This window comes from Mus caroli, unplaced genomic scaffold (assembly GCF_978045245.1).
Source record: "Mus caroli unplaced genomic scaffold, Mus_caroli_1 scaffold_14, whole genome shotgun sequence".
NCBI lineage: Eukaryota > Metazoa > Chordata > Mammalia > Rodentia > Muridae > Mus > Mus caroli.
Window position 1 is genome coordinate 96,648,290 of NW_028227269.1, and position 27,171 is coordinate 96,675,460.

The 27,171-nt window shown below is 40.6% G+C and overlaps 1 protein-coding gene across 4 annotated transcripts in view; it reads left to right on the forward strand.

The window, feature by feature from the left end:
* Spata7 (spermatogenesis associated 7) overlaps positions 1–26,950 on the forward strand; it is a 50,859-nt gene extending 23,909 nt beyond the window's left edge. For all 4 annotated transcript variants that reach the window (XM_021178896.3, XM_021178897.3, XM_085830608.1 and 1 more), the window contains 8 exons: positions 1,047–1,180; positions 13,980–14,413; positions 15,322–15,388; positions 17,752–17,867; positions 19,863–19,916; positions 20,910–20,987; positions 25,970–26,027; positions 26,245–26,950. In XM_021178896.3, coding sequence (XP_021034555.1) covers positions 1,047–1,180; positions 13,980–14,413; positions 15,322–15,388; positions 17,752–17,867; positions 19,863–19,916; positions 20,910–20,987; positions 25,970–26,027; positions 26,245–26,814 — 1,511 coding nt within the window. In that variant the 3' untranslated portion in view covers positions 26,815–26,950. The remainder of the gene's footprint in view (positions 1–1,046; positions 1,181–13,979; positions 14,414–15,321; positions 15,389–17,751; positions 17,868–19,862; positions 19,917–20,909; positions 20,988–25,969; positions 26,028–26,244) is intronic.
* Positions 26,951–27,171: the final 221 nt, after the last annotated feature.

Consider the following 27,171-nt stretch of genomic DNA (forward strand, 5'->3'; position numbering starts at 1 on the left):
CACATCCTCACCAGCATAAGCTATTGCTTGAGTTCTTGATCTTAGCTATTCTGATGGGTATAAGATGGAATTTCAGAGTTGTTTTGATTTGCATTTCCCTGCTGACTAAGGACATTGAATTTTTTTTTTTTTTTTTTTTTTTTTTTTTTTTTTTTTTTTTTTTTGGTTTTTCGAGACAGGGTTTCTCTGTATAGCCCTGGCTGTCCTGGAACTCACTCTGTAGACCAGGCTGGCCTTGAACTCAGAAATCCGCCTGCCTCTGCCTCCCGAGTGCTGGGATCAAAGGCGTGTGCCACTACGCCCAGCTTAAACATTTCTTTACGTACTTCTCAGCCATTAGAGATCCCTCTGTTGAGAAATGTGTTTACCTCTGTACCCCATTTTTAGATTGGATTATTTGGTTTACTCTACTAGCATTTCTAATGAATAGGACTTAAAAGAAATAGAAGTCAGTTGCCTGACTGCAAATATCTCTAACGTGTTGGCATGGCTTTGCTGTTTTGCTTGTTCATTTGAGCTGAGTTATTGCTTTCAAGCTGGCCCTGAACTCCTGGCTCAAGTGATTTTTTTGTGCCTCTACTCTCTGTTTGGAATTTCTGTAGATTACATATTACCTAGAATCTCTTTATACAGATTTTATATGGATCTTACTCATATATGATAGTATAAATATGTTTAACAAGAAAAATGTGCCAGCTGTGCATGGGGTATTGGCCTTGATCCTAGCACTGGAGAGAGTCCTCCATGCAAGACCATTACAGCTTCTAGAACAGCCTAGGCGAAGGGAGAAATCATTGATTTTATTAGTCTAACAAGACCAAAAAGTTAGTATTTATGTTTTGTTGCTGCTTTAAAAAAAAAAATTGTTTCCACCGGGCGGTGGTGGCGCACGCCTTTGATCCCAGCACTTGGGAGGTAGAGGCAGGCAGATTTCTGAGTTCGAGGCCAGCCTGGTCTACAAAGTGAGATCCAGGACAGCCAGGGCTATACAGAGAAACCCTGTCTTGAAAGACCAAAAAAAAAAAAAAAATTGTTTCCTTCCTTAGATGCTGACCAACAACGAAGAGAGAAACTGAGGAAGGAGTTGGCACGGTGTGAAAAGGAGTTTAAATTAAGTAAATCTGCAATGCAGACCAATTCTAAGATGAATTCCAAGTTCTTTGTAAACTCTCTACAGAAGGTAAGGTTCCCTTTTGCTCCTTAAAAGCAGGTGTTTGTCAGACACATCATCGCTGCCGCCAGACTTGGGCTGCAGGTTTGGGTAGCTTTGGGTCAGCAAACTTTGAGCATGTGTGCTCTTCAGGACACAGCACCTCGTCACAACTGCCTGCCAATAAAAAGCAACCACTGTGGACAACGCGGAAATCAATTCTAGCTGCACTCCATTCGCTAGCCAGAGACAGCAACGCAGCCTGCAGGCTATAGTTGGCTGGCCTGGGCTGTGGCTTTGTTTGTAATTCTATTTAACATTTGTTTGAAAAAGTATTCTTCTGCTCACAGTTGGATGAGAAGTGGTGGCAGTTTTTAGAGTCTCTCCGATGGATAGATTTTGGTTTTTAATTAAAAACGTTTTTAATATAATGTATTTTGATCTCAATGAGTGATTTTATCCAGTGCTCCTTTTTCATTTCTTGGCAAAGATGCTGTGACTTCATCTGTTAATGTAGGAATGACTTATGTCCTTAGTATAAGCAGATCCTAGCTGTGATGCAGTAAAGATGCTGTGACTTCATCTGTTAATGTAGGAGTGACTTATGTCCTTAGTGTAAGCAGATCCTAGCTGTGATGCAGTAAAGATGCTGTGACTTCATCTGTTAATGTAGGAATGACTTATGTCCTTAGTATAAGCAGATCCTAGCTGTGATGCAGTAAAGATGCTGTGACTTCATCTGTTAATGTAGGAGTGACTTATGTCCTTAGTGTAAGCAGATCCTAGCTGTGATGCAGTAAAGATGCTGTGACTTCATCTGTTAATGTAGGAGTGACTTATGTCCTTAGTGTAAGCAGATCCTAGCTGTGATGCAGTAAAGATGCTGTGACTTCATCTGTTAATGTAGGAGTGACTTATGTCCTTAGTGTAAGCAGATCCTAGCTGTGATGCAGTAAAGATGCTGTGACTTCATCTGTTAATGTAGGAGTGACTTATGTCCTTAGTGTAAGCAGATCCTAGCTGTGATGCAGTAAAGATGCTGTGACTTCATCTGTTAATGTAGGAATGACTTATGTCCTTAGTATAAGCAGATCCTAGCTGTGATGCAGTAAAGATGCTGTGACTTCATCTGTTAATGTAGGGAATGACTTATGTCCTTAGTATAAGCAGATCCTAGCTGTGATGCAGTAAAGATGCTGTGACTTCATCTGTTAATGTAGGAGTGACTTATGTCCTTAGTATAAGCAGATCCTAGCTGTGATGCAGCAAAGATGCTGTGACTTCATCTGTTAATGTAGGAGTGACTTATGTCCTTAGTATAAGCAGATCCTAGCTGTGATGCAGTAAAGATGCTGTGACTTCATCTGTTAATGTGGGAGTGACTTATGTCCTTAGTATAAGCAGATCCTAGCTGTGATGAAGTAAAGATGCTGTGACTTCATCTGTTAATGTAGGAGTGACTTATGTCCTTAGTATAAGCAGATCCTAGCTGTGATGCAGTAAAGATGCTGTGACTTCATCTGTTAATGTAGGAGTGACTTATGTCCTTAGTATAAGCAGATCCTAGCTGTGATGCAGTAAAGATGCTGTGACTTCATCTGTTAATGTAGGAGTGACTTATGTCCTTAGTATAAGCAGATCCTAGCTGTGATGCAGCAAAGATGCTGTGACTTCATCTGTTAATGTAGGGAGTGACTTATGTCCTTAGTATAAGCAGATCCTAGCTGTGATGCAGTAAAGATGCTGTGACTTCATCTGTTAATGTAGGAATGACTTATGTCCTTAGTATAAGCAGATCCTAGCTGTGATGCAGTAAAGATGCTGTGACTTCATCTGTTAATGTAGGGAATGACTTATGTCCTTAGTATAAGCATATCCTAGCTGTGATGCAGTAAAGATGCTGTGACTTCATCTGTTAATGTAGGGAGTGACTTATGTCCTTAGTGTAAGCATATCCTAGCTGTGATGCAGTAAAGATGCTGTGACTTCATCTGTTAATGTAGGGAGTGACTTATGTCCTTAGTGTAAGCAGATCCTAGCTGTGATGCAGTAAAGATGCTGTGACTTCATCTGTTAATGTAGGGAATGACTTATGTCCTTAGTATAAGCAGATCCTAGCTGTGATGCAGTAAAGATGCTGTGACTTCATCTGTTAATGTAGGAGTGACTTATGTCCTTAGTATAAGCAGATCCTAGCTGTGATGCAGTAAAGATGCTGTGACTTCATCTGTTAATGTAGGAGTGACTTATGTCCTTAGTATAAGCAGATCCTAGCTGTGATGCAGTAAAGATGCTGTGACTTCATCTGTTAATGTAGGGAGTGACTTATGTCCTTAGTATATGCAGATCCTAGCTGTGATGCAGTAAAGATGCTGTGACTTCATCTGTTAATGTAGGGAGTGACTTATGTCCTTAGTATAAGCAGATCCTAGCTGTGATGCAGTAAAGATGCTGTGACTTCATCTGTTAATGTAGGAGTGACTTATGTCCTTAGTGTAAGCAGATCCTAGCTGTGATGCAGTAAAGATGCTGTGACTTCATCTGTTAATGTAGGAGTGACTTATGTCCTTAGTATAAGCAGATCCTAGCTGTGATGCAGTAAAGATGCTGTGACTTCATCTGTTAATGTAGGAGTGACTTATGTCCTTAGTGTAAGCAGATCCTAGCTGTGATGCAGTAAAGATGCTGTGACTTCATCTGTTAATGTAGGAATGACTTATGTCCTTAGTATATGCAGATCCTAGCTGTGATGCAGTAAAGATGCTGTGACTTCATCTGTTAATGTAGGGATGACTTATGTCCTTAGTGTAAGCAGATCCTAGCTGTGATGCAGTAAAGATGCTGTGACTTCATCTGTTAATGTAGGAATGACTTATGTCCTTAGTGTAAGCAGATCCTAGCTGTGATGCAGTAAAGATGCTGTGACTTCATCTGTTAATGTAGGAGTGACTTATGTCCTTAGTATAAGCAGATCCTAGCTGTGATGCAGTAAAGATGCTGTGACTTCATCTGTTAATGTAGGAGTGACTTATGTCCTTAGTGTAAGCAGATCCTAGCTGTGATGCAGTAAAGATGCTGTGACTTCATCTGTTAATGTAGGGAATGACTTATGTCCTTAGTATAAGCAGATCCTAGCTGTGATGCAGTAAAGATGCTGTGACTTCATCTGTTAATGTAGGAGTGACTTATGTCCTTAGTGTAAGCAGATCCTAGCTGTGATGCAGTAAAGATGCTGTGACTTCATCTGTTAATGTAGGGAATGACTTATGTCCTTAGTGTAAGCAGATCCTAGCTGTGATGCAGTAAAGATGCTGTGACTTCATCTGTTAATGTAGGAGTGACTTATGTCCTTAGTGTAAGCAGATCCTAGCTGTGATGCAGTAAAGATGCTGTGACTTCATCTGTTAATGTAGGAGTGACTTATGTCCTTAGTGTAAGCAGATCCTAGCTGTGATGCAGTAAAGATGCTGTGACTTCATCTGTTAATGTAGGAGTGACTTATGTCCTTAGTGTAAGCAGATCCTAGCTGTGATGCAGTAAAGATGCTGTGACTTCATCTGTTAATGTAGGAGTGACTTATGTCCTTAGTGTAAGCAGATCCTAGCTGTGATGCAGTAAAGATGCTGTGACTTCATCTGTTAATGTAGGAGTGACTTATGTCCTTAGGATAAGCAGATCCTAGCTGTGATGCAGTAAAGATGCTGTGACTTCATCTGTTAATGTAGGAATGACTTATGTCCTTAGTGTAAGCAGATCCTAGCTGTGATGCAGTAAAGATGCTGTGACTTCATCTGTTAATGTAGGAATGACTTATGTCCTTAGTATAAGCAGATCCTAGCTGTGATGCAGTAAAGATGCTGTGACTTCATCTGTTAATGTAGGAGTGACTTATGTCCTTAGTGTAAGCAGATCCTAGCTGTGATGCAGTAAAGATGCTGTGACTTCATCTGTTAATGTAGGGAGTGACTTATGTCCTTAGTATAAGCAGATCCTAGCTGTGATGCAGTAAAGATGCTGTGACTTCATCTGTTAATGTAGGAATGACTTATGTCCTTAGTGTAAGCAGATCCTAGCTGTGATGCAGTAAAGATGCTGTGACTTCATCTGTTAATGTAGGAGTGACTTATGTCCTTAGTGTAAGCAGATCCTAGCTGTGATGCAGTAAAGATGCTGTGACTTCATCTGTTAATGTAGGGAATGACTTATGTCCTTAGTATAAGCAGATCCTAGCTGTGATGCAGTAAAGATGCTGTGACTTCATCTGTTAATGTAGGAGTGACTTATGTCCTTAGTATATGCAGATCCTAGCTGTGATGCAGTAAAGATGCTGTGACTTCATCTGTTAATGTAGGGAGTGACTTATGTCCTTAGTGTAAGCAGATCCTAGCTGTGATGCAGTAAAGATGCTGTGACTTCATCTGTTAATGTAGGGAGTGACTTATGTCCTTAGTGTAAGCAGATCCTAGCTGTGATGCAGTAAAGATGCTGTGACTTCATCTGTTAATGTAGGAGTGACTTATGTCCTTAGTATAAGCAGATCCTAGCTGTGATGCAGTAAAGATGCTGTGACTTCATCTGTTAATGTAGGAGTGACTTATGTCCTTAGTGTAAGCAGATCCTAGCTGTGATGCAGTAAAGATGCTGTGACTTCATCTGTTAATGTAGGAGTGACTTATGTCCTTAGTGTAAGCAGATCCTAGCTGTGATGCAGTAAAGATGCTGTGACTTCATCTGTTAATGTAGGAGTGACTTATGTCCTTAGTGTAAGCAGATCCTAGCTGTGATGCAGTAAAGATGCTGTGACTTCATCTGTTAATGTAGGAGTGACTTATGTCCTTAGTATAAGCAGATCCTAGCTGTGATGCAGTAAAGATGCTGTGACTTCATCTGTTAATGTAGGAGTGACTTATGTCCTTAGTATAAGCAGATCCTAGCTGTGATGCAGTAAAGATGCTGTGACTTCATCTGTTAATGTAGGAATGACTTATGTCCTTAGTATAAGCAGATCCTAGCTGTGATGCAGTAAAGATGCTGTGACTTCATCTGTTAATGTAGGAGTGACTTATGTCCTTAGTGTAAGCAGATCCTAGCTGTGATGCAGTAAAGATACTGTGACTTCATCTGTTAATGTAGGGAGTGACTTATGTCCTTAGTATAAGCAGATCCTAGCTGTGATGCAGTAAAGATGCTGTGACTTCATCTGTTAATGTAGGGAATGACTTATGTCCTTAGTATAAGCAGATCCTAGCTGTGATGCAGTAAAGATGCTGTGACTTCATCTGTTAATGTAGGGAGTGACTTATATCCTTAGTGTAAGCAGATCCTAGCTGTGATGCAGTAAAGATGCTGTGACTTCATCTGTTAATGTAGGAGTGACTTATGTCCTTAGGGTAAGCAGATCCTAGCTGTGATGCAGTAAAGATGCTGTGACTTCATCTGTTAATGTAGGAGTGACTTATGTCCTTAGGGTAAGCAGATCCTAGCTGTGATGCAGTAAAGATGCTGTGACTTCATCTGTTAATGTAGGGAGTGACTTATGTCCTTAGTATAAGCAGATCCTAGCTGTGATGCAGTAAAGATGCTGTGACTTCATCTGTTAATGTGGGAGTGACTTATGTCCTTAGTATAAGCAGATCCTAGCTGTGATGCAGTAAAGATGCTGTGACTTCATCTGTTAATGTAGGGAATGACTTATGTCCTTAGTGTAAGCAGATCCTAGCTGTGATGCAGTAAAGATGCTGTGACTTCATCTGTTAATGTAGTAGTGACTTATGTCCTTAGTGTAAGCAGATCCTAGCTGTGATGCAGTAAAGATGCTGTGACTTCATCTGTTAATGTAGGAGTGACTTATGTCCTTAGTGTAAGCAGATCCTAGCTGTGATGCAGTAAAGATGCTGTGACTTCATCTGTTAATGTAGGGAGTGACTTATGTCCTTAGTATAAGCAGATCCTAGCTGTGATGCAGCAAAGATGCTGTGACTTCATCTGTTAATGTAGGAGTGACTTATGTCCTTAGTATAAGCAGATCCTAGCTGTGATGCAGCAAAGATGCTGTGACTTCATCTGTTAATGTAGGAGTGACTTATGTCCTTAGTATAAGCAGATCCTAGCTGTGATGCAGTAAAGATGCTGTGACTTCATCTGTTAATGTAGGGAGTGACTTATGTCCTTAGTATATGCAGATCCTAGCTGTGATGCAGTAAAGATGCTGTTACTTCATCTGTTAATGTAGGGAGTGACTTATGTCCTTAGTGTAAGCAGATCCTAGCTGTGATGCAGTAAAGATGCTGTGACTTCATCTGTTAATGTAGGGAGTGACTTATGTCCTTAGTGTAAGCAGATCCTAGCTGTGATGCAGTAAAGATGCTGTGACTTCATCTGTTAATGTAGGGAGTGACTTATGTCCTTAGTATAAGCAGATCCTAGCTGTGATGCAGTAAAGATGCTGTGACTTCATCTGTTAATGTAGGGAGTGACTTATGTCCTTAGTATAAGCAGATCCTAGCTGTGATGCAGTAAAGATGCTGTGACTTCATCTGTTAATGTAGGGAGTGACTTATGTCCTTAGTATAAGCAGATCCTAGCTGTGATGCAGTAAAGTTCTCTTTCTTTTTTTTTCTTTGGGATTTTGTTTTCTTTCTTTATATTTGTTTTATTTTGTTTTGATACATGGTCTCTATCCATTCCAGCAAGTCCTGGAACTTGCTGTGTACACCAGACTGGCCTCAAACTTACAGAGATCCACTTCTACCTCTCTGGTGCTGTGATTAAAGCATTAAGGTTTTCTTTTACCCAGTGTACTGGCTGGTTTTATGTGTCAGCTTGACACCAGGCTGGGGTTATCACAGAGAAAGGAGCTTCAGTTGAGGAAATGCCTCCATGAGATACAACCGTAAGGCATTTTCTCAATTAGTGATCAAGGCAGGGGGAGGGCCCCTTGTGGGTAGGACCATCTCTGAGCTGGTAGTCTTGGTTCTATAAGAGAGCAGGCTGAGCAAGCCAGGGGAAGCAAGCCAGTAAAGAACATCCCTCCATGGCCTCTGCATCAGCTCCTGCTTCCTGACCTGCTTGAGTTCCAGTCCTGACTTCCTTTGGTGATGAACAGCAATATGAAAAGTGTAAGCTGAATAAACCCTTTCCTCCCCAACTTGCTTGTCTCCTGTGCCAATGCATTCAAAGCTATTCCCCACTTTCTCTTCTATCAGATTTAGTATGTCCGGTTTTTTGTTGAGGTCTTTGATCCCCTTTGACCTTAGTTTTGTGCAGGGCAATTGATATGTCTATTTTCATTCTTCTACATGCAGACATCCAGTTGGGCCAGTATCATTTGTTGAAGATGCTTTCTTTTTCCTGTTTTGGGCTTCTCTGTCTAAAGTCAAGTGTCCATAGGGTGTAGGCTTACCTCTGGTTCTCCAATCCCATTGATCAACCTGTCTATCTTTATGCCAGGTTTTTATTTCTATTACTCTGTAGTATAGCTTGAAATCAGGGATGGTGATACCTACCTCCAGAAGTTCTTTTATTGTACAGGTGTTTTGTCTTTCAAGGTCTGTAAAGAACTATGTTGGAATTCTTATGGGAATTGTGTTAAATCTGTAGATTGCTCTTGGTAGAATGGCCATTTTACTGTTAATCCTACCAATCCATGAGCATGGGAGATCTCCCTATCTTCTGAGATCTTCTTCAGTTTCCTTCTTTATAGATTTGAAGTTCTTGTCATACAGGTCTTTTACTTGCTTGGTTAGAGTCACACCAAGATATTTTATATTATATGAGATAATCTTGTGAAGTTTTTTTTTTTCTTTCAGTCTGTTTATATGATGGATTATATTGAGAGATTTTTGTATGTTGAACCATCCCTGGATCTCTGGTATGAAGCCTACTTGGTCATGGTGGATGATGTTTTTGATATGTTCTTGGATTTTGTTTGAGTATTTTCTTGAGTATTTTTGCATCAGTGTGCATAAGGAGACTGATCTGAAATTCTCTTTCTTTCGTGGTTGAATCTTTGTGTAGTGTAGGTATCAGAGTGACTGGCCTCATAAAATGAATTTGTCAGTGTTCCTTCTGTTTCTATTTTATGAAGTAATTTGAAGAGTATTGGTATTTGCTCTTCTTTGAAGGCTTAGAAGAATTCTACATTAAAACCATCTGGCCCTAGATTGATTGGTTGGTTGGTTGGTTGGTTGGTTGGTTGGTTGGGACCGATTCTATTTCCTTTGGGAGTATAGGTCTACTTAGATTATTTGCCTGATCTTGCTTTGGTAAGTGATATCTTTCAAGAAAATAGTCCATTTCATTTAAATTTTTCATTTTTGTGGAGTACAGGTTTTTAAAGTATAACCTAATGATTCTTTGGATTTCCTCAGTATGTGTTCTTATGTGCCCCTTTTCATTTCTGCATTTACTAATTTAATTAGTCTCTTTCTTCTTTTTAGTTAGTTTGGCTAATGATTTTGTCTATCTTGTTGATTTTCTCAAAGAACCAGCTCTTGGTTTTGTTGATTCTTTGTATTGTTCTCTTTGTTTCTAACTAATTTATTTTAGCCATGAGTTTGATTATTTCCTGCACTCTACTCCTCTTGTGTATGTTTGCTTCTCCTTGTTCTAGAGCTTTCAGGTATGTTGTTAAGTCACTACTGTGAGATCTCACTAATTTCTTTATGAAGGCACTTACTGCTATGAATTTTCCTCTTAGCATTGCTTTGTGTCCTTAAGCTTAGGTGTGTTGTGCATTCATTTTCATTGAATTCTAGAATGTCTTCAATTTATTTCCCTTTGACCCATGGTCATTCAGTAGAGAGTTGTTCAGTTTCCATGAGTTTGTAGGCTTTCTGTTGTTGTTAAAGTCCAGCTTCTATGATGGTCTGATAAGATACAAGAAGTTGTCTCAGTTTTCTTGTATCTGTTGAGACTTGCTTTGTGACGAAGTATATGACTAGTTTTGGAGACTGTTCTGTGAAGTGCTGAGAAGAAGGTATATTGCTTTGTGTTTGGGTGAAATGTTCTGTAGATATTTGTTAGGTCCATTTGAGTCATAGCATCCACTAATTCCACTATTTCTCTGTTTAGCTTCTGTCTGGATAACCTGTCCATTGGTGAGAGTGGTATGAAGAAATTTCCCACTATTAATGTATTGGGCTCAATTTGTGATTTAAGCTTTAGTAAAGTTAAGAATGTGGGTACTCTTGCATTTAGGACATAGATATTCAGAATTGAGATGTCATCTTGGTGTTTTTTTTCTTTTGATTGGTATCCTCCATCTCTTTTGATTAATTTTGGTTGGAAGTCTATTTTATTAGATATTAGAATGGCTATACCATCTTGCTTCTTGGGTCTGTTTCCTTGAAAATCTTTTTCTAGCCTTTTACTCTGAGGTAATGTCTGTCTTTGATGTTGAAGTGTTGGTTCTTTTCTTTATGCAGCAGAATGATGGATCCTGTTTTCACATCCACTCTGATAGTCTGTGTCTTTTTATTGAGGAATTGAGTCCATTGATGTAGAGAGAGATTAAAGACCAATAATGATTGTTAATTACCATTATTTTGATGTCGGAGGTGGTACTGTATGTATGTGCATGCATACATTTTCCTTCTTTTGTTTTTGCTGGTGTAAAATTATTTCCTGTGATTTCTTGGGTGTGGTTAAGCTCCTTGGGTTGGAGTTTTCCTTCTAGTATCTTTTGTAGATCTGGATTATGGATAGGTATTGTTTAAATTTGGTTTTGTCGGAGAATATCTTGTTTTCTCCATCTATAGTGATTGAAAGTTTTGCTGGGTATAGTAATCTGGGATGGCATGTGTGATAGAGAGTATAAGACATTTGCCCAGAACCTTCTGAAATTTAAAGTCTCTGTTGAGAAGTTAGGTATAATTCTAGTAGGTCTATCTTTATATGTTACTTGGCCTTTTTTCCTGTGCTGCTTTTAATATTCTTTCTTTGTTCTGTGCATTTCGTGTTTTGATTATTATGTGGTTGGATTATTATTATTTTTTGTCAAGTCTATTTGGTATTCTATACCCTTGTATGTTTGCAGAGATCTCTTTCTTTAGGTTAGGGAAATTTTCCTCTATGATTTAATTAAAAAATATTTTCTAGGCCTTTGATCTGAGAGTCTTCTTCTATTACTATTATTCTTAGGTTTAGTCTTTTCAGTGTCCCATATTTCCTGGATGTTTTCTGTCAGAAACTTTTAGATTTAACGTTTTCTTTGATCATTGTATCAATTTCTTCTATCCTATCTTCTATGCCTGAGATTCTCTCTTCTATCTCTTGTATTCTATTGGTGATGTTTATATCTATAGTTTCTGTTCTCTTACCTAAATTTTCTATCTCCTGGATTCCCTCAGTTTGTGTTTTCTTTATTGCTTCTATTTCCATTTTTGGGTCTTGAACAATTTCATTCATTTCCTTCACCTGTTTGATTGTGTTTTCCTAAAAAAATTTTTTCTTTTTTGGTTTCCCGAGACAGGGTTTCTCTGTATAGCACTGGCTGCCCTGGAACTCACTTTGTAGACCAGGCTGCCCTCAAACTCAGAAATCCACCTGCCTCTGCCTCCCAAGTGCTGGGATTAAAGGTGTGCACCACCACTGTCAGGCTTCCTAAATTTCTTTAAGGGATTTATTCATTTCCTTTTTAAAGGCATCTGTCATCTTCATAAGATTGAATTTAAGGTCATCTTCTTGTAGGATAGCTAGGCTCTGGTGGTGCTGTATTGCCCTGGCTGTTGTTAATTGTGTCATTATACTGCCTTTAGCTGTCTGGTTGACTCTGGTACCCAAAGGCCTCCAGAAATGCAGGCAGAGCTGTGAGCAGGACAATGGAGTGCAGGGGACAGGGGGCAGTTTACTGCTACTGGGTATGCTTTACGGGACTTGAAAGGCCAAGGATTCAGGGAGCAGGGTCTTACCTGTTTGACCCTGAGGTGTCACCAGGCCTCTAGGAATCCAGGCAGGGCCAAGGGCTAGAAAATGGAGCTTAGGGGACAAGGGCTCTGTTCACCACTGCTGAGGACCCAGTTTGCCTACATTTTTAATAAGCTTTAATGATTAATGCTTTAGATTCATTTAGGTTATCTAAAATTATTAATTTGGTATATCTTAATAATTGGGTGGATTTTAAGGTTAACAGATATTTATTACAGTTCTAGAATATTCTCGCTGAAAAGAGAGTTGCAATTTAAAATGCTGGCTTTGGCCTTCGTAGTGGCTTAGCAGGTTCTGCATAGGAGCTCATATTTCAGAACACAAATCCTCACCGCCCACGGTGCTCTCCGCTCACCCTGGCTCATGTGATGTCAGCCCTCGGGACCCTTCCTTGTGCTTCCCTTCCAGCTGCTGCAGACCTGTGCAGCTGCTTCTGGCCTGTAATTCTAACCAACTCTATGGATGTGGTTCATGTTTGTGAATAGAGTATGAAACATTTCAAAGCAGTCCAAGTAATAAAAATCAAAATCTATTCATTCTTTTATAAAACATAAATAACTTGGAACTTTTGTAAAACAAGTATTAGATTTTTCACATAATCTGCCCCTTGCCTGGTCTTCAACTGAACTGTTTTCGACTCTTTGAGTATCTAACAGACAGCTGTAAGATCTTGGTCCATCATTTCTTCTGCTGTTGTCCATGAAAGAGATTTATTACTCGGTTGTTTTGGGATTGTAAATTGGGTAGGTGTTCTTTACATGAACTTTACATAAATCCAAATCACAGAAACACTGGATAGCAAATCACATATACTTAACCATCTCAGTGCCCCCAGCCTTGCTATTTCTGCCCTTAAAGGTTCTCTTTGCTATTTCATTCTAGTAAAACTTTACACTGATAGAATTTCCTTTTACAGCCAGGTGGTGGTGGCGCACACCTTTAATGCCAGCACTTGGGAGGCAAGCAGATTTCTGAGTTCAAGGCCAGCCTGGTCTACAGAGTGAGTTCCAGGACAGCCAGGGCTACACAGAGAAACCCTGTTTCAAAAAACCAAAAAAGAGGCAGGTGGATTTCTGAGTTCGAGGCCAGCCTGGTCTACAAAGTGAGTTCCAGGACAGCCAGGGCTATACAGAGAAACCCTGTCTCGAAAAAACCAAAAAAAAAAAAAAAAAAAAAAAAAAAAAAATCAAAAAACCAAAAAAAAAAGAAAGAATTTCCTTTTACAGTCAACCTAATGTCCTCTACATTTCTCCTTACTCTGGGTTTAGCTTACACCATTCCTCTGGGTATAAATAATTCTTATGATTATTAATTAATAGCTCTGTAGGATTCAGAAATCTCTTTCCAAAGAGACAAGCTCTTTGTACACCTGCAGTAATATCAGCCTAGTTTGGGAGCACATTTTGAAGCTAATATGTTGAAGTAATAACATAAGACAATACTCATTCTGTCTTTTGTTTTGAGAAAGAAAGATTAGAAAGGAAATTATGTGTCTAGACCTATTTAGGAAATAGTCATATAGTTTCCTTAATTAGATATATCAGTTTGTAAGTTAGCTGACCTATACATTATCAAGAAAAGAATTAAGATCAATTTAAGATTCCTTGTGCTATAAACAAATTCTAAAATTGTTAGTTTTCAGGTAAATTTTTACAGCAGATAATGCATAATATTAAAGTGCAGCTCATCTTGTATCTGTGGTTCTGGTCCTCCCTTTCTTCTAGACAATAAGGACAGGGCTGGGAAGTGGCAGAACCCTTGTCGGACAGCTCCAGGCCCTGCTGGCATTCAGCCCCATTACTGCGAGGAAAAGTGCCTAGTTAGAGCCAAGGTGCATGTATAAGTTAGTCCTGAGGTTCCCAGTGGCAGTGCAACTGATGACTATCATATCAAATGTTCTTAGCCCTCAGGGGAACCACAAGACCAGGATGTGTTCATAGAAGAAATGACAAGATATCCATCATTTTCAAAGTCACTCATCCCTTCTTCCGAGGGACTGCATCTAAGTCTGCCTGAATCAAGTAAGATGCTCATGAGTGGCGCCCAGAAGCATGCCAGCACCTCTCCATCCAGTTACTCAGGCTGTGGGCATGGCTGCAACAGGCGGCCTCGGAGTGCCCACCAGTTCCAGGTAGTCATCGCCAAGACCCCAAGTGGAGATCTGTTGGAAAAGCACTCTGACCTCTTCTCTAACAAGCAGTCGCCATTCACTCCACGAACTTTAAAAACAGAAGCAAAGTCCTTCCTGTCACAGTACCGCTACTACACACCTGCCAAAAGAAGAAAGGATTTTTCAGATCAGCGGATGGAAGCTGAAACCCAAACTGAATTAAGCAGGTCTGTATGGCATGTCCAGAGCTGACTGCAAGGCCAGGGAGTCAGTGGAAAGGATTCATAAGCAGTGTTTCTCTCTTTGCTGTACACTTCACATGCCAGCCTTGAGATCCGGCTGTGCCTTTTCACTGAAATGAATTAGTAGACTTTCCAATGGGTCTTTGGAAGCAGCACAGTAACCTTTTATAAGCTATTAGATTTGTTAAGTTCTTTTAACTATGAGTGCTATATAAGTTATCGTTGTAAACGTAGTTCTTGAACTTTTTATGTCTTTAAATGTTACATTTTCAGAGAAGTCTTAAGATATATTACCAGATACTGTAGTTGTAGATATGCGTTCAGGTTAACAGTGGCAAAACAGTGACGCCCAAAGGGGAGAATAAGATCAGCTGGCGGCCGGAGGAATGAAGGGACCCCTGCCAGATTTGGCAGCACAGATCCTAAAACTTAAGAGACATATCAGCCTGGCCACTGTGCAAGCTGACACAAAACGGGTGCAGGCCTTAGTTGTCAGGACTGTGGGAAAGAGGGTCAATGGCCATGGCAGGAAGAGCTGGGGGGGGGGGGGGACAGTAAACAGAATGAATGCATACTTGTCTGAAATTATCAAAGATCAAGTTTAATCGGTAAAAAAGGAAAAATGCAGAAATCATCATACCTTTATAAATGTTATAGTCTCATCTCTCTTACCTCATTGTATATTTACCTGAAATCTATTCATCAAGTAAGGAAAAGGAAGCATATGTGAACCAAATCATGTCTATTTTCAGATACATGAATAGAAATTACACATTTTTTAAAAGTAAATAGTTGGGATATTATTTGCTTATAGTATACTTTTTCTTGACAATAAAGCCTGTTGTTGCTGTGTTTATAAAGAAGTAACAATCATTTCTTTGTAAATGTTGTAGCTTTAACTCTGAGCTTGGGACAGCTGAGAAAACGAGCTCAAAGGACTCAGAAGTGACCATGCACCAGGTACTAAGCAGACCTTCAGAGCTGTAGGTGCTTTGACCTGTACAGGATGCACACTGCTATTTGGACTATCAGGAGTGACCTCTAATATAGTCAACATGTGACAGTTTTCAGGTGGTGGCCATGCTCTCTAAATGACCAGGTGGATCCTACCAAATCCAGGAAGTCATTTGTTATTAGCACCCAAGTGGTTCGCTGGCTGGTTGGCTAGCTGAATGGGTGGATGAATAAAATATACAGATTCTGAGAACCAGGCTTGGTGACATTTGCCTATAATCCCAGTGCTTGGTAAAGGTAGGAACATGAGTTTGAAGCCATCATAGACTATACAGCCAACTGTAATCTAGCCTGAGCAAGACAGCAAGATTGTGTCCCAAAATAACCAAGGGCTGGGACGATAGCTCAGTGGTAGAGAAATTACTTAGGATGTGCAAGGCTAGGTTCAGTACCTCTCCTGACACACAGAAAAAAAAAGACAAGTTCCTAATGGTGCTATCAAAGATACATACAAGTTTGAATTTTCAATGCCCGTATCTCTTATAGAATTGCTGATGACTATATTATTATAAATCTGGCATCATATAACAATCAGTAGATAATATTATCTTATGTTTTTGCCTTTATTTTTATAAACTTTATTATACTGTTTGTATTTTGAATGTTTAACAATGATTTATTTTAACATATCACAGCTTTAAATGTGATTTTTCAAGCAAGCTCATTCCATTTGGGTAATTTCAATCATGAATTTATGCTCTAACTTAAATCTATTCATAGACATGGTTTAATATCCCAACTGTGGCAGGAGAAAACTGATTCCCAAAAGCGTCTCGTGACCTCTACATGTAAACTGTGGTGTGCACATGCACATGCCTGCACTCACACAAACAGCATGCACACATCACTGTCAGCAGCGCAATGATAGTGGTGAGTGAGAATGCTAAGAAGCCCAGTTTATTACTTTGGGATCCAAATGTTCATAGTCCTTCAAGAAAAGCATGGATCCTCCCTCCCAGTGGTGTAGGAGCTGAGAGAGCTAGTGTAGTATTAACTACAGCAGATCTGCATGCTATACTTTAGAACTGTAAAGCATTTTACAGAAGTCAGCTTTGTAGGGCTGGGGATGTGACTTACTTGGTAGAGTACGTGCCTAGCGTGAACAAAGCCAATATACCGAACTGCAGGAACTCGGTTGGTTGGTTGTTTTATTTTGTACGGATGTTTTGCGTATGTCTGTGTACCATGTGTATAGACTGGTGCCCCGAGAGGCCAGGACAAGGTGCTGGATCCCCTGACTGGAGTTAATGACAGCTACACATGGGCCCTGGGAACTGAGGCTGGGTCCTCTTAGCCACAGAGCCACTTCTCCAGCCCCAGTCGGGCAATGCTTGTACTTCTAGAACTTGGGAAGGGGAGGCAGAGTGGTCACAGTTAAAAGTCAGCCGCAGACACAAAGGGATCGTTAGGGCGTCCTGAGCTACGGAAGACCTGTCTGAAAGAGAAGAAAACACATAACGTTATAAACAGTCCAAATAAATAGTGCCAGGTGTGTGACACATAAGATTCTGCTCACGTCATGAGCCATGACTTTGTTTGTTAATAGTGTTCATATGCATTGCTGCTGCAGCTGCTCTCAGGTGTTTGACCCAGATGCGCTTTTTAATCATGTATTTTTTTTTCAAATTTACACAAGAGCTACAAATTTGTATCATGTTCATGGATTTCAATTCTATCTTTTGTTTGTTTCTTTCTTCCTTTAATGTGGGTGTATATGCAGGGGGATGATATCTCCTATCCAGTTACTAACCAGACCAACTGCTTAGTTTCTCGGTTCAGACAAGATGGACACTTTCAGGGATAGCCAGGTACAGGGGCTCACCTTTCACCCCAGCACCTGGGAAGCGATCCAGGACAGCCTGATCTATATAGCAAGTTCTGGGACAGTTAAAGCTGCAGAGTGAGACCTTATCTCAAATAAAATAAAGAGTGTAAAAGATAGTATGGCAGCCGACGAGCACTTGCAGTGAGATCAGGGTGCCCCAGGCAGGTGCCCCAGGTCTGCCTAAAGTTGGGACCCTCGTGCTTCTGGCTCTTCAGAGCTGGGTGACACACAGGCTCCTGTGACTTATGATTTACGTTATGATTTCCTAATGCTCTTTAAACGCTGCTCATTAACAGAAAGATGACGTCACTTCATCTTTAAATAAACATGGGGAAATGCTGACTGGGTAAACTATTCTAAAGTGTTTTTGTTTTAATATATCAGCTACTTTCGTGTTTTCATTTTCATTAGGATTTGTTGTTTTATTTATTTTACAACATACTTTTGAAACAAATGCATTTTTTTTTTTTTGTTCCACTTCCAGGTACCTAATTACACGAGAAATGGTGCTGAAGACAAAGTAGCTCCTTTACCCTCACAAGGACAAAACTTAGCATGGGACAGTATTCAAGATAGGATTCTGCAGCAGTCCTCAGAAAGGTGGGTGGCAGCCTCACACCTGGATCTGAACGTGGGGGCTAAGGCAGGAGGACCACTGCAAGTTCAAGGTCAGCCTAGGTTAGAGTGAAACCCTGTCTCCATTTGCTGTCCTGTGTAATGGACACACAAGCATTCACCTTAAGTGCTGTTTTAATTACATGTGCTAAGATATTTTAGTATTGTACAATTCTATGGCACTGTTAGTCTTACTAAGGAAAGTTTATGCTCAATAAAGGTTAGACTTAGTTTTGCTAATGTGTTGATAAAGGGAAAGAGGATGCTAGTTTCCAGTAGCTGCTCTTAAGGAGAGATTCTCTGGCAGCCTTACCATTTGATGAGTTGAAATATGTGATTTGGAGACTGGCAAGCTGTCTCAGCAAGTGGAAGTGCTTGCCTTGCTAGCCTGATAAACAGAGTTTGATCCCCAAAAGCCACGATAAAAAGAGAGGACTGACTCCTGAGAATCACCCTCTGATCTCATGGTACTTGCCTATACACATGTGTACACAGACACACACACACACAAACACATATGTTACACAATAATAAAAATTTCAAAAACCAAAAGATTGTGATGTGGAACATTCCCACATGCCAGGCTTTGGTCTGCCCTGCTGGTGAGAGATTGCCGCAGACCCTCTGGGTCCCTGTGTCTGCGTGGAACGGGGTCTCTCGTCGCAAGTGGGCAAAGCGTGGATGAGCGAGTGACAAACAGACACACACAGGAGAGTTCGTGTGTAGAATCTGAATGTAATTTTACAATTCGAGCTTCAGACTTTTTATACAGAAGACAATAAAGAAGTTGGGTGACATACCCGCAAGGTACAAATGAGGTAACCGGATGCTTAGTGACTCTTACACAGAACAGAGGAATGAAAACACAAAGATCGGAAGGAACTGGGCAGTAAAATAACTGAGACAAAGTCAGCTCTATCTAAGGTCAGCTATAGTCATAGAAGCCAGGTGTGAGAACTTTTCACTCCTAGGGCAAGGGCTTTCACACCCAAGTCATGGTTCTAACTAGGGAGTTCCGTTCTAGCTAACCATCTCATGAATAATGCAATACTCTAAAACCACAGCCCGATCTGTTTCCTAAACCATAGTAAATTCCTGTAAATAGGTGTAACTCAGCTATAATACTAAGCATCTATTCTGGTTTCCCCTACGGTCAGAAACTTCTTTCTTCCTAGGTGATGGTAGATTCCTGTGAAGGGCAGGGACCTAACTTTTACTCAAAGAGATAGTGTAATACCAGGGGCAGTACTGAAATCCAAGCCCAAGGTCTTGCTAAGGACGAACTAGGACTGTTGGAACACTGGTTTAGCTATGTCAGAATTCAATCTTAAAAGGCACGTATGATAGGAAAATATTGAGAGAGAGCACGTGGATCCATACACTAGACTAACTCGGGAATGGAACTCAGGAATGAAAAATTAGGGAACGCTAGACTCCAGGAGGAGAGCTTCCTTGAAGCCCTTTTGCCTCATGAGTGACTTTTAAGCCTCTCGGCTTGTCCAGTTGACTCGACCGGGGCGTAGCAGGAGATGTTCTGAAAACACCGCTCCTTGGGTTTAGCGACTGACATTCACACCTAGCAAAATGCTGGACTAGCAAGTTTTGGCTCTCAACTGCAATTCCCCTGTAAGAGACTGAGTATGAGCTAAAGGGAGGAGAGTTCCCACCAGGAAGAATGAGGACGTGTTTGGGCACAGAAAGAAATGTATAGATCCTCAGGCCCCAGCTTCTCCCTCAGGCCCTTGTTAGGAGAGCCAGCTGAAAGCCACAAGTAAGTTGAGTTCTAATTCCCTGTCCTTGAAACTCACTGCACATGTGCACACATGCATGCACGCACGTACCCACACAGTTAAATCAGGATAGGAAAATGCACAGACAGAAATTCCAAAGCACTTCATTACCAATGTAGAATACCAGTCACAGAATATATACCAACCTTTTATGTTGTTGTTAAAATAGTTTACCTTTCTCTCTTTCTAGGGCATCCTGTAAGCTCTCCACTGAGTTTTCTCCACACAGTAAAATCTACTCTGAGTAAGATCATGTTGCCCTCTTCATACTGTGGTGGGAAGCAGAATTAAGACTGGGGGAAACATAAGATAATTGAAGACGGGAGCTTCTCTCTCTCCTCCCGGCTTGGGGAATATCAGTGGCTTAATCAGTGCTGATGGGGGAATCCTGGGCATTTACTCTTTAGTGGAAATGCATCCCTAAGTTAATAACATCTACTAATAATTTTTAATAACTAGTGTGTAAAATTCTCGCTTATCTTTATAAATTGAGACAGTAGAGAGGCCTGCAGGGTGACTTGGAACTCAGGTCTCTTTGGTGGTTTGGGATGCACGCCATGTCATCAATGGTGTCAAAGGTTAGTTCACAGTTTGAAGTCACATTTTTCAAGGAAATAAGCTATTTCATAGTTTCATTTATTTCCAAGCCTGGTTGTTCTTAAGCAAGTTCCTGTGGGTTGGTTTTACACAGCCACCTCACCCTAATTAGTTCACTCATGCAATCAAATATCCACTTGCCATTTCCACTCATTCATGAGTTGGCTAAGTAGAATCAATTATAGTAAAATCCTAACTTCTTATAGTGGTACTAAAACTTAGGTATTAAATAGTATAATAAATGAACACATTTTTGTGTTCAATAATTTTAAAATTACTACAGCATTTTCATCTAAAAATGTCTGTTAGAAATGCTTTTTTATAAGGATTTTGAGAAAAAAAATTCTCTCTCCTCAGTAAATTTCCTAAGGTAAACACAAGATGCAGAACAGGACTCAGTGAGCATCACGCCCACCCCTGTCCCCCTGGGTGGCGTCTCTGTCTTCCTGCTGTTGTGAATATTCCAAACAGATGAAGGTCTGCTCTGTGTGTGCTAGTTTCTCACTTTTACTATTTTCCTTTTGAACATGAGAAAACAGATTTGTTTTCTAACATCCCCTGTCCTCTCGGGTCGCAGTCCTGTGACCTGCCTGGGCGCTCTCGCCATACAATGGTTCTAATGCTCTGTGTTCCTCTGCAGTGAAGAAGAGCTGCTGTACCTGAGTTTCATGGAAAATGTGACGGATGAAATCTTGAAACTTGGTTTATTTTCTAACAGGTTAGAGGGTTTTTTTTTAATGTTTACTGTAGTTGAAATGTACATTAAATATTTTTCACACTACGTGACTTTTTAAAAGTTACTTTTAAGGTTGCAAAAAGTTATACTGTTTTATGATCATGTTCTTATAATTGATAGTAAATTATAAAGGCTGTTTCACACTCCATAGAAAACAATAGATTTTTTTAATTTAAATATTATAATATCTTGAATTTTATCAGAATATATAATGAATTGAAATTTTTGCTATCTGGACAGCCTTCCTGACTCCACTTTACTGTCAGAAACTGTAATGGGAATCAAAAAACAGTTTTCAAATTTATATTACATTTATATGTGTGTGTGTGGTCACATGCCACAACAGTGCTGAAAGGGTTAAAAGATGGCCCCTGGGAGTCGGTCCTCTCCTTCCACCACGTGGGTCCTAGAAATTGAACTAAGATCATCAGACTTGGTGGCAAGTACCTTTACTTGTGAGCCATCTTATCAGCCTACAAACATGTTTACTACATCTTATAGAAGATCTAATAAGGACAAATTAGAAACTGTCACTTAATGTAAAATGGAGAGTTTGCAAAACCATCTTAGCTATTGCATCACTTAAGGAAGCTGTGTGCCTAGTGCAGCTCAAACACTGCTCTGCCTAAAATGCACAGGCACAGGCTCCTCTGCATGCAGCAGACCATAGGACTCCACGCACACGCCACACTTTCTCAGTCATAAGATGCAACTGCAGACATCGCAGTGGCTATGTCTACCCCTACCTCAGGGTTTGCTTTCTAATGAAGGAACTTTCATTATTGGAATAAAAAGATCTGGAATGAATGTGCCAGTACTCTCATACCTCCTTTCTTTGTTTTAAAAAAAAAAAAAAAAAAAGAATATTTAATGGGGGCAGGCGAGATAGCTCATCGGCAAAGAGCACTTGGTCTTGCGCAAGGCTGTCAGGGGCAGAGACAAGAGGGTTTACTGGGGTTTGCTCGTTGCCAGCCCACCTAAAAACAGGAGCTTCCATTGAGGAGAGCCCTTGTCTCACAGGAATAGACAGAGAATGAGAGACACAGACCGTCCTTAACCTTGAGTGCATACACAGGCATGCACACATATACATACAAAACTAGTACCTTTGTTTCTTTTTTTTTTATTAGATATTTCTTTATTTACATTTCAAATGCTATCCCAAAAGTTCCCTATACCCTCCCCCTGCCCTGCTCCCTTATCCACCCACTCCCACTTCTTGGCACTGGCGTTCCCCTGTACTGGGGCATATAAAGTTTGCAAGACCAAGGGGCCTCTCTTCCCAATGATGACTGACTGGGCCATCTTCTGCTACATATGAGCTAGAGACAGGAGCTCTGGGAGTACTGGTTAGTTCATATTTTTGTTCCACTTATAGGGTTGCAGAGCCCTTCAGCTCCTTGGGTACTTTCTCTAGCTCCTCTATTGGGGGCCCTGTGTTCCATCCTATAGATGACTGTGAGCATCCACTTCTTTTTTTTTTTAATGTTAGTTTTTACAGTGTTTTTTTTTTCTTTTTTTGAAGTTTTATTTATTTATTATATGTAAGTACACTATAGCCATCTTCAGACACTCCAGAAGAGGGTATCAGATTTCATAATGGATGGTTGTGAGCCACCATGTGGTTGCTGGGATTTGAACTCCGGACCTTCGGAAGAGCAGTCGGCGCTCTTAACCACTGAGCCATCTCGCCAGCCCGAGCATCCACTTCTGTATTTGACAGGCACTGGCATAGCCTCACTCAAGGCAGCTATATCAGGGTCCTTTCAGCAAAATCTTGCCAGCGTATGCAATAGTGTCTGGGTTTGATGGCTGATTATGGGATGGGTCCCCAGGTGGGGTAGTCTCTGGATGGTCCATCCTTTCGTCTCAGCTCCAAACTTTGTCTCTGTAACTCCTTCTATGGGTGTTTTGTTCCCTGTTCTAAGGAGGAATGAAATATCCACACTTTGGCCTTCATTCTTCTTGATTTTCTTGTGTTTTGCAAATTGTATCTTGGTTGTTCTATGTTTCTGGGCTAATATCCACTTATCAGTGAGTGCATATCAAGTGACTTCTTTTGTGATTGGGTTACCTCACTAAGGATGATATCCTCCAGATACATCCATTTGTCCAAGAATTTCATAAATTCATTCCTTTTAATAGCTGAGTAGTACTCCATTGTGTAAATGTACCACATTTTCTGTATCTGTTCCTCTGTTGAGGGACATCTGGGTTCTTTCCAGCTTCTGGCTATTATAAATAAGGCTGCTATGAACATAGTGGAGCATGTGTCCTTATTACCAGTTGGAACATCTTCTGGATATATGCCCAGGAGAGGTATTGCTGGATCTTCCAGTAGTACTATGTCCAATTTTCTGAGGAGCCACCAGACTGATTTCCAGAGTGGTTGTACCAGCTTGCAATCCCACCAGCAATGGAGGAGTGTTCCTCTTTCTCCACATCCTCGCCAGCATCTGCTGTCACCTGAATTTTTGATCTTAGCCATTCTGACTGGTGTGAGGTGGAATCTCAGGGTTGTTTTGATTTGCATTTCCCTGATGATTAAGGATGTTGAACATTTTTTCAGGTGCTTTTCAGCCATTTGGTATTCCTCAGGTGAGAATTCTTTGTTTAGCTCTGAACCCCATTTTTAATGGGTTTATTTGAATTTCTGGAGTCCAGCTTCTTGAGCTCTTTGTATATATTGGATATTAGTCCCCTATCTGATTTAGGATTAGTATAAATCCTTTCCCAATCTGTTGGTGGCCTTTTTGTCTTATTGACAGTGTCTTTTGCCTTACAGAAGCTTTGCAATTTCTTTTTTTTTTTTTTTTTTGGATGCTGAAGACAAACATCTTTATTAAAGATACTACCAAAATTTTGGCAAACATTTCAAAACAGATTTGTAAACATAATGAAACTTTGCAATTTCATGAGGTCCCATTTGTCAATTCTTGATCTTACAGCACAAGCCAGTGCTGTTCTGTTTAGGAATTTTTCCCCAGTGCCCATATCTTCGAGGCTTTTCCCCACTTTCTCCTCTATAAATTTCGGTGTCTCTGGTTTTATGTGGAGTTCTTTTTTTTTTTTTTTTTTTTTTTTTGGTTTTTTGAGACAGGGTTTCTCTGTGTAGCCTTGGCTGTCCTGGAACTCACTTTGTAGACCAGGCTGGCCTCGAACTCAGAAATCCGCCTGCCTCTGCCTCCCGAGTGCTGGGATTAAAGGCGTGCGCCACCACGCCCGGCTCTTATGTGGAGTTCTTTGATCCACTTAGACTTGAGCTTTGTACACGGAGATAGGAATGGATCAATTCGCATTCTTCTACATAATAACTGCCAGTTGTGCCAGCACCATTTGTTGAAAATGCTGTCTTTTTTCCACTGGATGGTTTTAGCTCCCTTGTCAAAGATCAAGTGACCATAGGTGTGTGGGTTCATTTCTGGGTCTTCAATTCTATTCCATTGATCTACCTGTCTGTTGCTGTACCAGTACCATGCAGTTTTTTTTATCACAATTGCTCTGTAGTACAGCTTGAGGTCAGGCATGGTGATTCCACCAGAGGTTCTTTTATCCTTGAGACAAAACTAGTAACTTTTAAGAACTGCGTAAGGAGTTTGTAAGTTTCAAGGTGAGACAGTTTAGAGCCACTTCCCAGCAGCACCAATAGGTGGAACCCTCCTGGACTACACATTTTACAGGGTTAATATGGTAACTTTGATGTTTTTAATACAACCCCAAAATTTGCATATCATGTACATGTTTCCTTAAATGTTTATATTTCCTCTTTACCATTTAGCACTGGTTCATAAGAGCAAACATAAAACCAGACTGAGAAAGAAACTAAATGGTGCAGGATAGAGTTCTTCACACTGAAAGGCGTTCAACCTTTCAGTTGATCTCATCTAGTTGATGAGAAAATGGGTGTGCTTGTGTGTGTGTGCATGTGTGTGTGTGTGTGTGTGTGTATTTATACCAAAATAATATGTATTATTTAATCCCAGCTTGAGGAAATATCCAGGTATGCAATTTCAGAATGTTAGCAGTAGCTGTAGAGTAGGATACAAGTTTCTGGATCTTTAACCATGATAGGACAACCCAGGCCTCCTGGGTTACTGCATGTGTTAACGAGTATGAATGATGGTGGCCAAGGAAATTCTTTCCAGGAGACTTGTGAATAATAAGAGTGGTACTGGGCCTGCTGTAGAAAGAATGTATTCCCCGAAGCTAGTCACTTCTCTGAAGGGATCGTGACCTTTGCTTCTCAGGTAAATTTTCTGAAGGGGCTGTAACCTCAGGGGCGAGGACACTCATCCTAGAGATGTAATCTCTCACCTTTACCATGGCTCTCACTGGTCTTCATACCCTGGCTTTAGCAGGAAGAGAGGTAAAATTGTTGCTGTGGGCCAGGCGTGGTAGTACACGCCTTTAATCCCAGCAAGGAGGCAGATCTCTGAATGCCAGGGCTGCATAAGAGACCGTGGCGAGGGTGAGTGGGGGCAGACTGTTGTATATCTAGCTATGTTTAGCATAAATCCCTGGCATTCACTTGGAGGCTGTTTTGTAGGCTTGGCATCCATGGAGAGTATTCTTCAGGAGCAAGGTTAACCAGCTCTGTGAGAGCATTTTCTGTAGGGTTTGGTAAGGGCGCAGGGAGCTTTTAGTGTCTGTGTGTCTAATGCGGAGAGAGATTTGCAGGCAGTTCTATCCTTCACCTAAAACAGTCACAGAAACATAAGTAGTACGTAATCCTTCCGATAGACTGGCGTCTGTTATCTAACTTAAAAACAAATGCGTAACAGAAGCCAGGCTGCCTGCCAGGTTAGAGAACGTGACAGAGCAGGCAGGATTTGTCTCGAGCTTCACAGGGAAAACCGTTCATCTGAAAACTACTTGGCAGCCTTTGTCAGTTTTTACGTTGTGTAACTATTTTACATTTAGTAGATTATCTGAGTTTAAGATACTAATATTTTTATCATTTGTAGGTTTCTAGAACGACTGTTTGAGCGACATATAAAGAAAAATAAACATCATTTGGAGGAGGTTGGTCTTTCTTTGGAATTTAACGTTTTTCTATTCTCTAAAAGAATATATTTTATTTAAAATAGGCACTTTCCGCCTTGTGCTTTTTATGAGGGGAAAGGGGCAGGACTGGGAAAGTGCTGATCCTGAGACTAGCAGCACTGCAGATAGAAGAGTTCAGTTTTAATAGTGTAGCGAATGTAATGACCCTCAGAATTGCTTTTCCCCCTAATTCTAGGGAAAGATGCGCTACCTGCTGCATGGGCTGAAGGTTGACTTAGGCTGCATATCTGAGGAAGACCCAGCAAAGCAAAAACATTTCAGAATGTTGAATCAACTTCATTTTCAAAAGGCTCTGATTTCAAGAGAAAATGAGTTTGTAAGTGATGAAGAAATAGTGAGTCACCACGAGCGCCAGCAGTACCAGGAGGCCCTGGACATGCTGTCTGCTGTGCCGAAGGACGAAAACAAGATGTTCTCTTTACCGGGCGAATTTTTAATACCCGCCCATAAAGTCAAGCATTCAGAGGGTGTTATAATTCAACAGGTCAATGATGAAACAGATAATGAAGCCTCACCCTGGAATGAAAACAATCCAAGTGTTTCCGATAGTGTAATAGACCAGGAAACCTCTGTGGATGTCATTGAAGGTGACAGTGACTTTGAAAGGGCTGAGACTTCCAGGGAACTCTGTTGTCTGAGCACATCACTGTCCCCATCTGGTCCATTCCCCAGCATCAATGGTGGCAGTAATCATGGTAAGGAATTATCGACTCTAAGAATCATGGAAATGAGCATTGAAGACTGACCTTTGGATCTACATTAATAAACACTCCATGTAGCCAGTAACTCAATATTACTTTTCTTCTTTTTTTGTCCCCTTTTACATATTAAGATTTCTGTAATTTCAATGCTATGTAATAAATTACCACAAATTTAGTGTCTTGAAACACCACATATTTATTATTGCTCTCATCTGGCTCTCATATTGCTGTGGTTCAAGAGTTGAAACAGAGAGATGGGTTCAAAAGCTACAGTCCAGGTGGTATTCAGGGCTGTGGTGGCATCAGGAGGCTCGACTGGGAGAGAAGCTGCTTCCATGCTACAGTTGCCAGCAGAATTCCTTTTCTTGCACCATAGATCTGCGAGTTTCATCTGGTCTTGG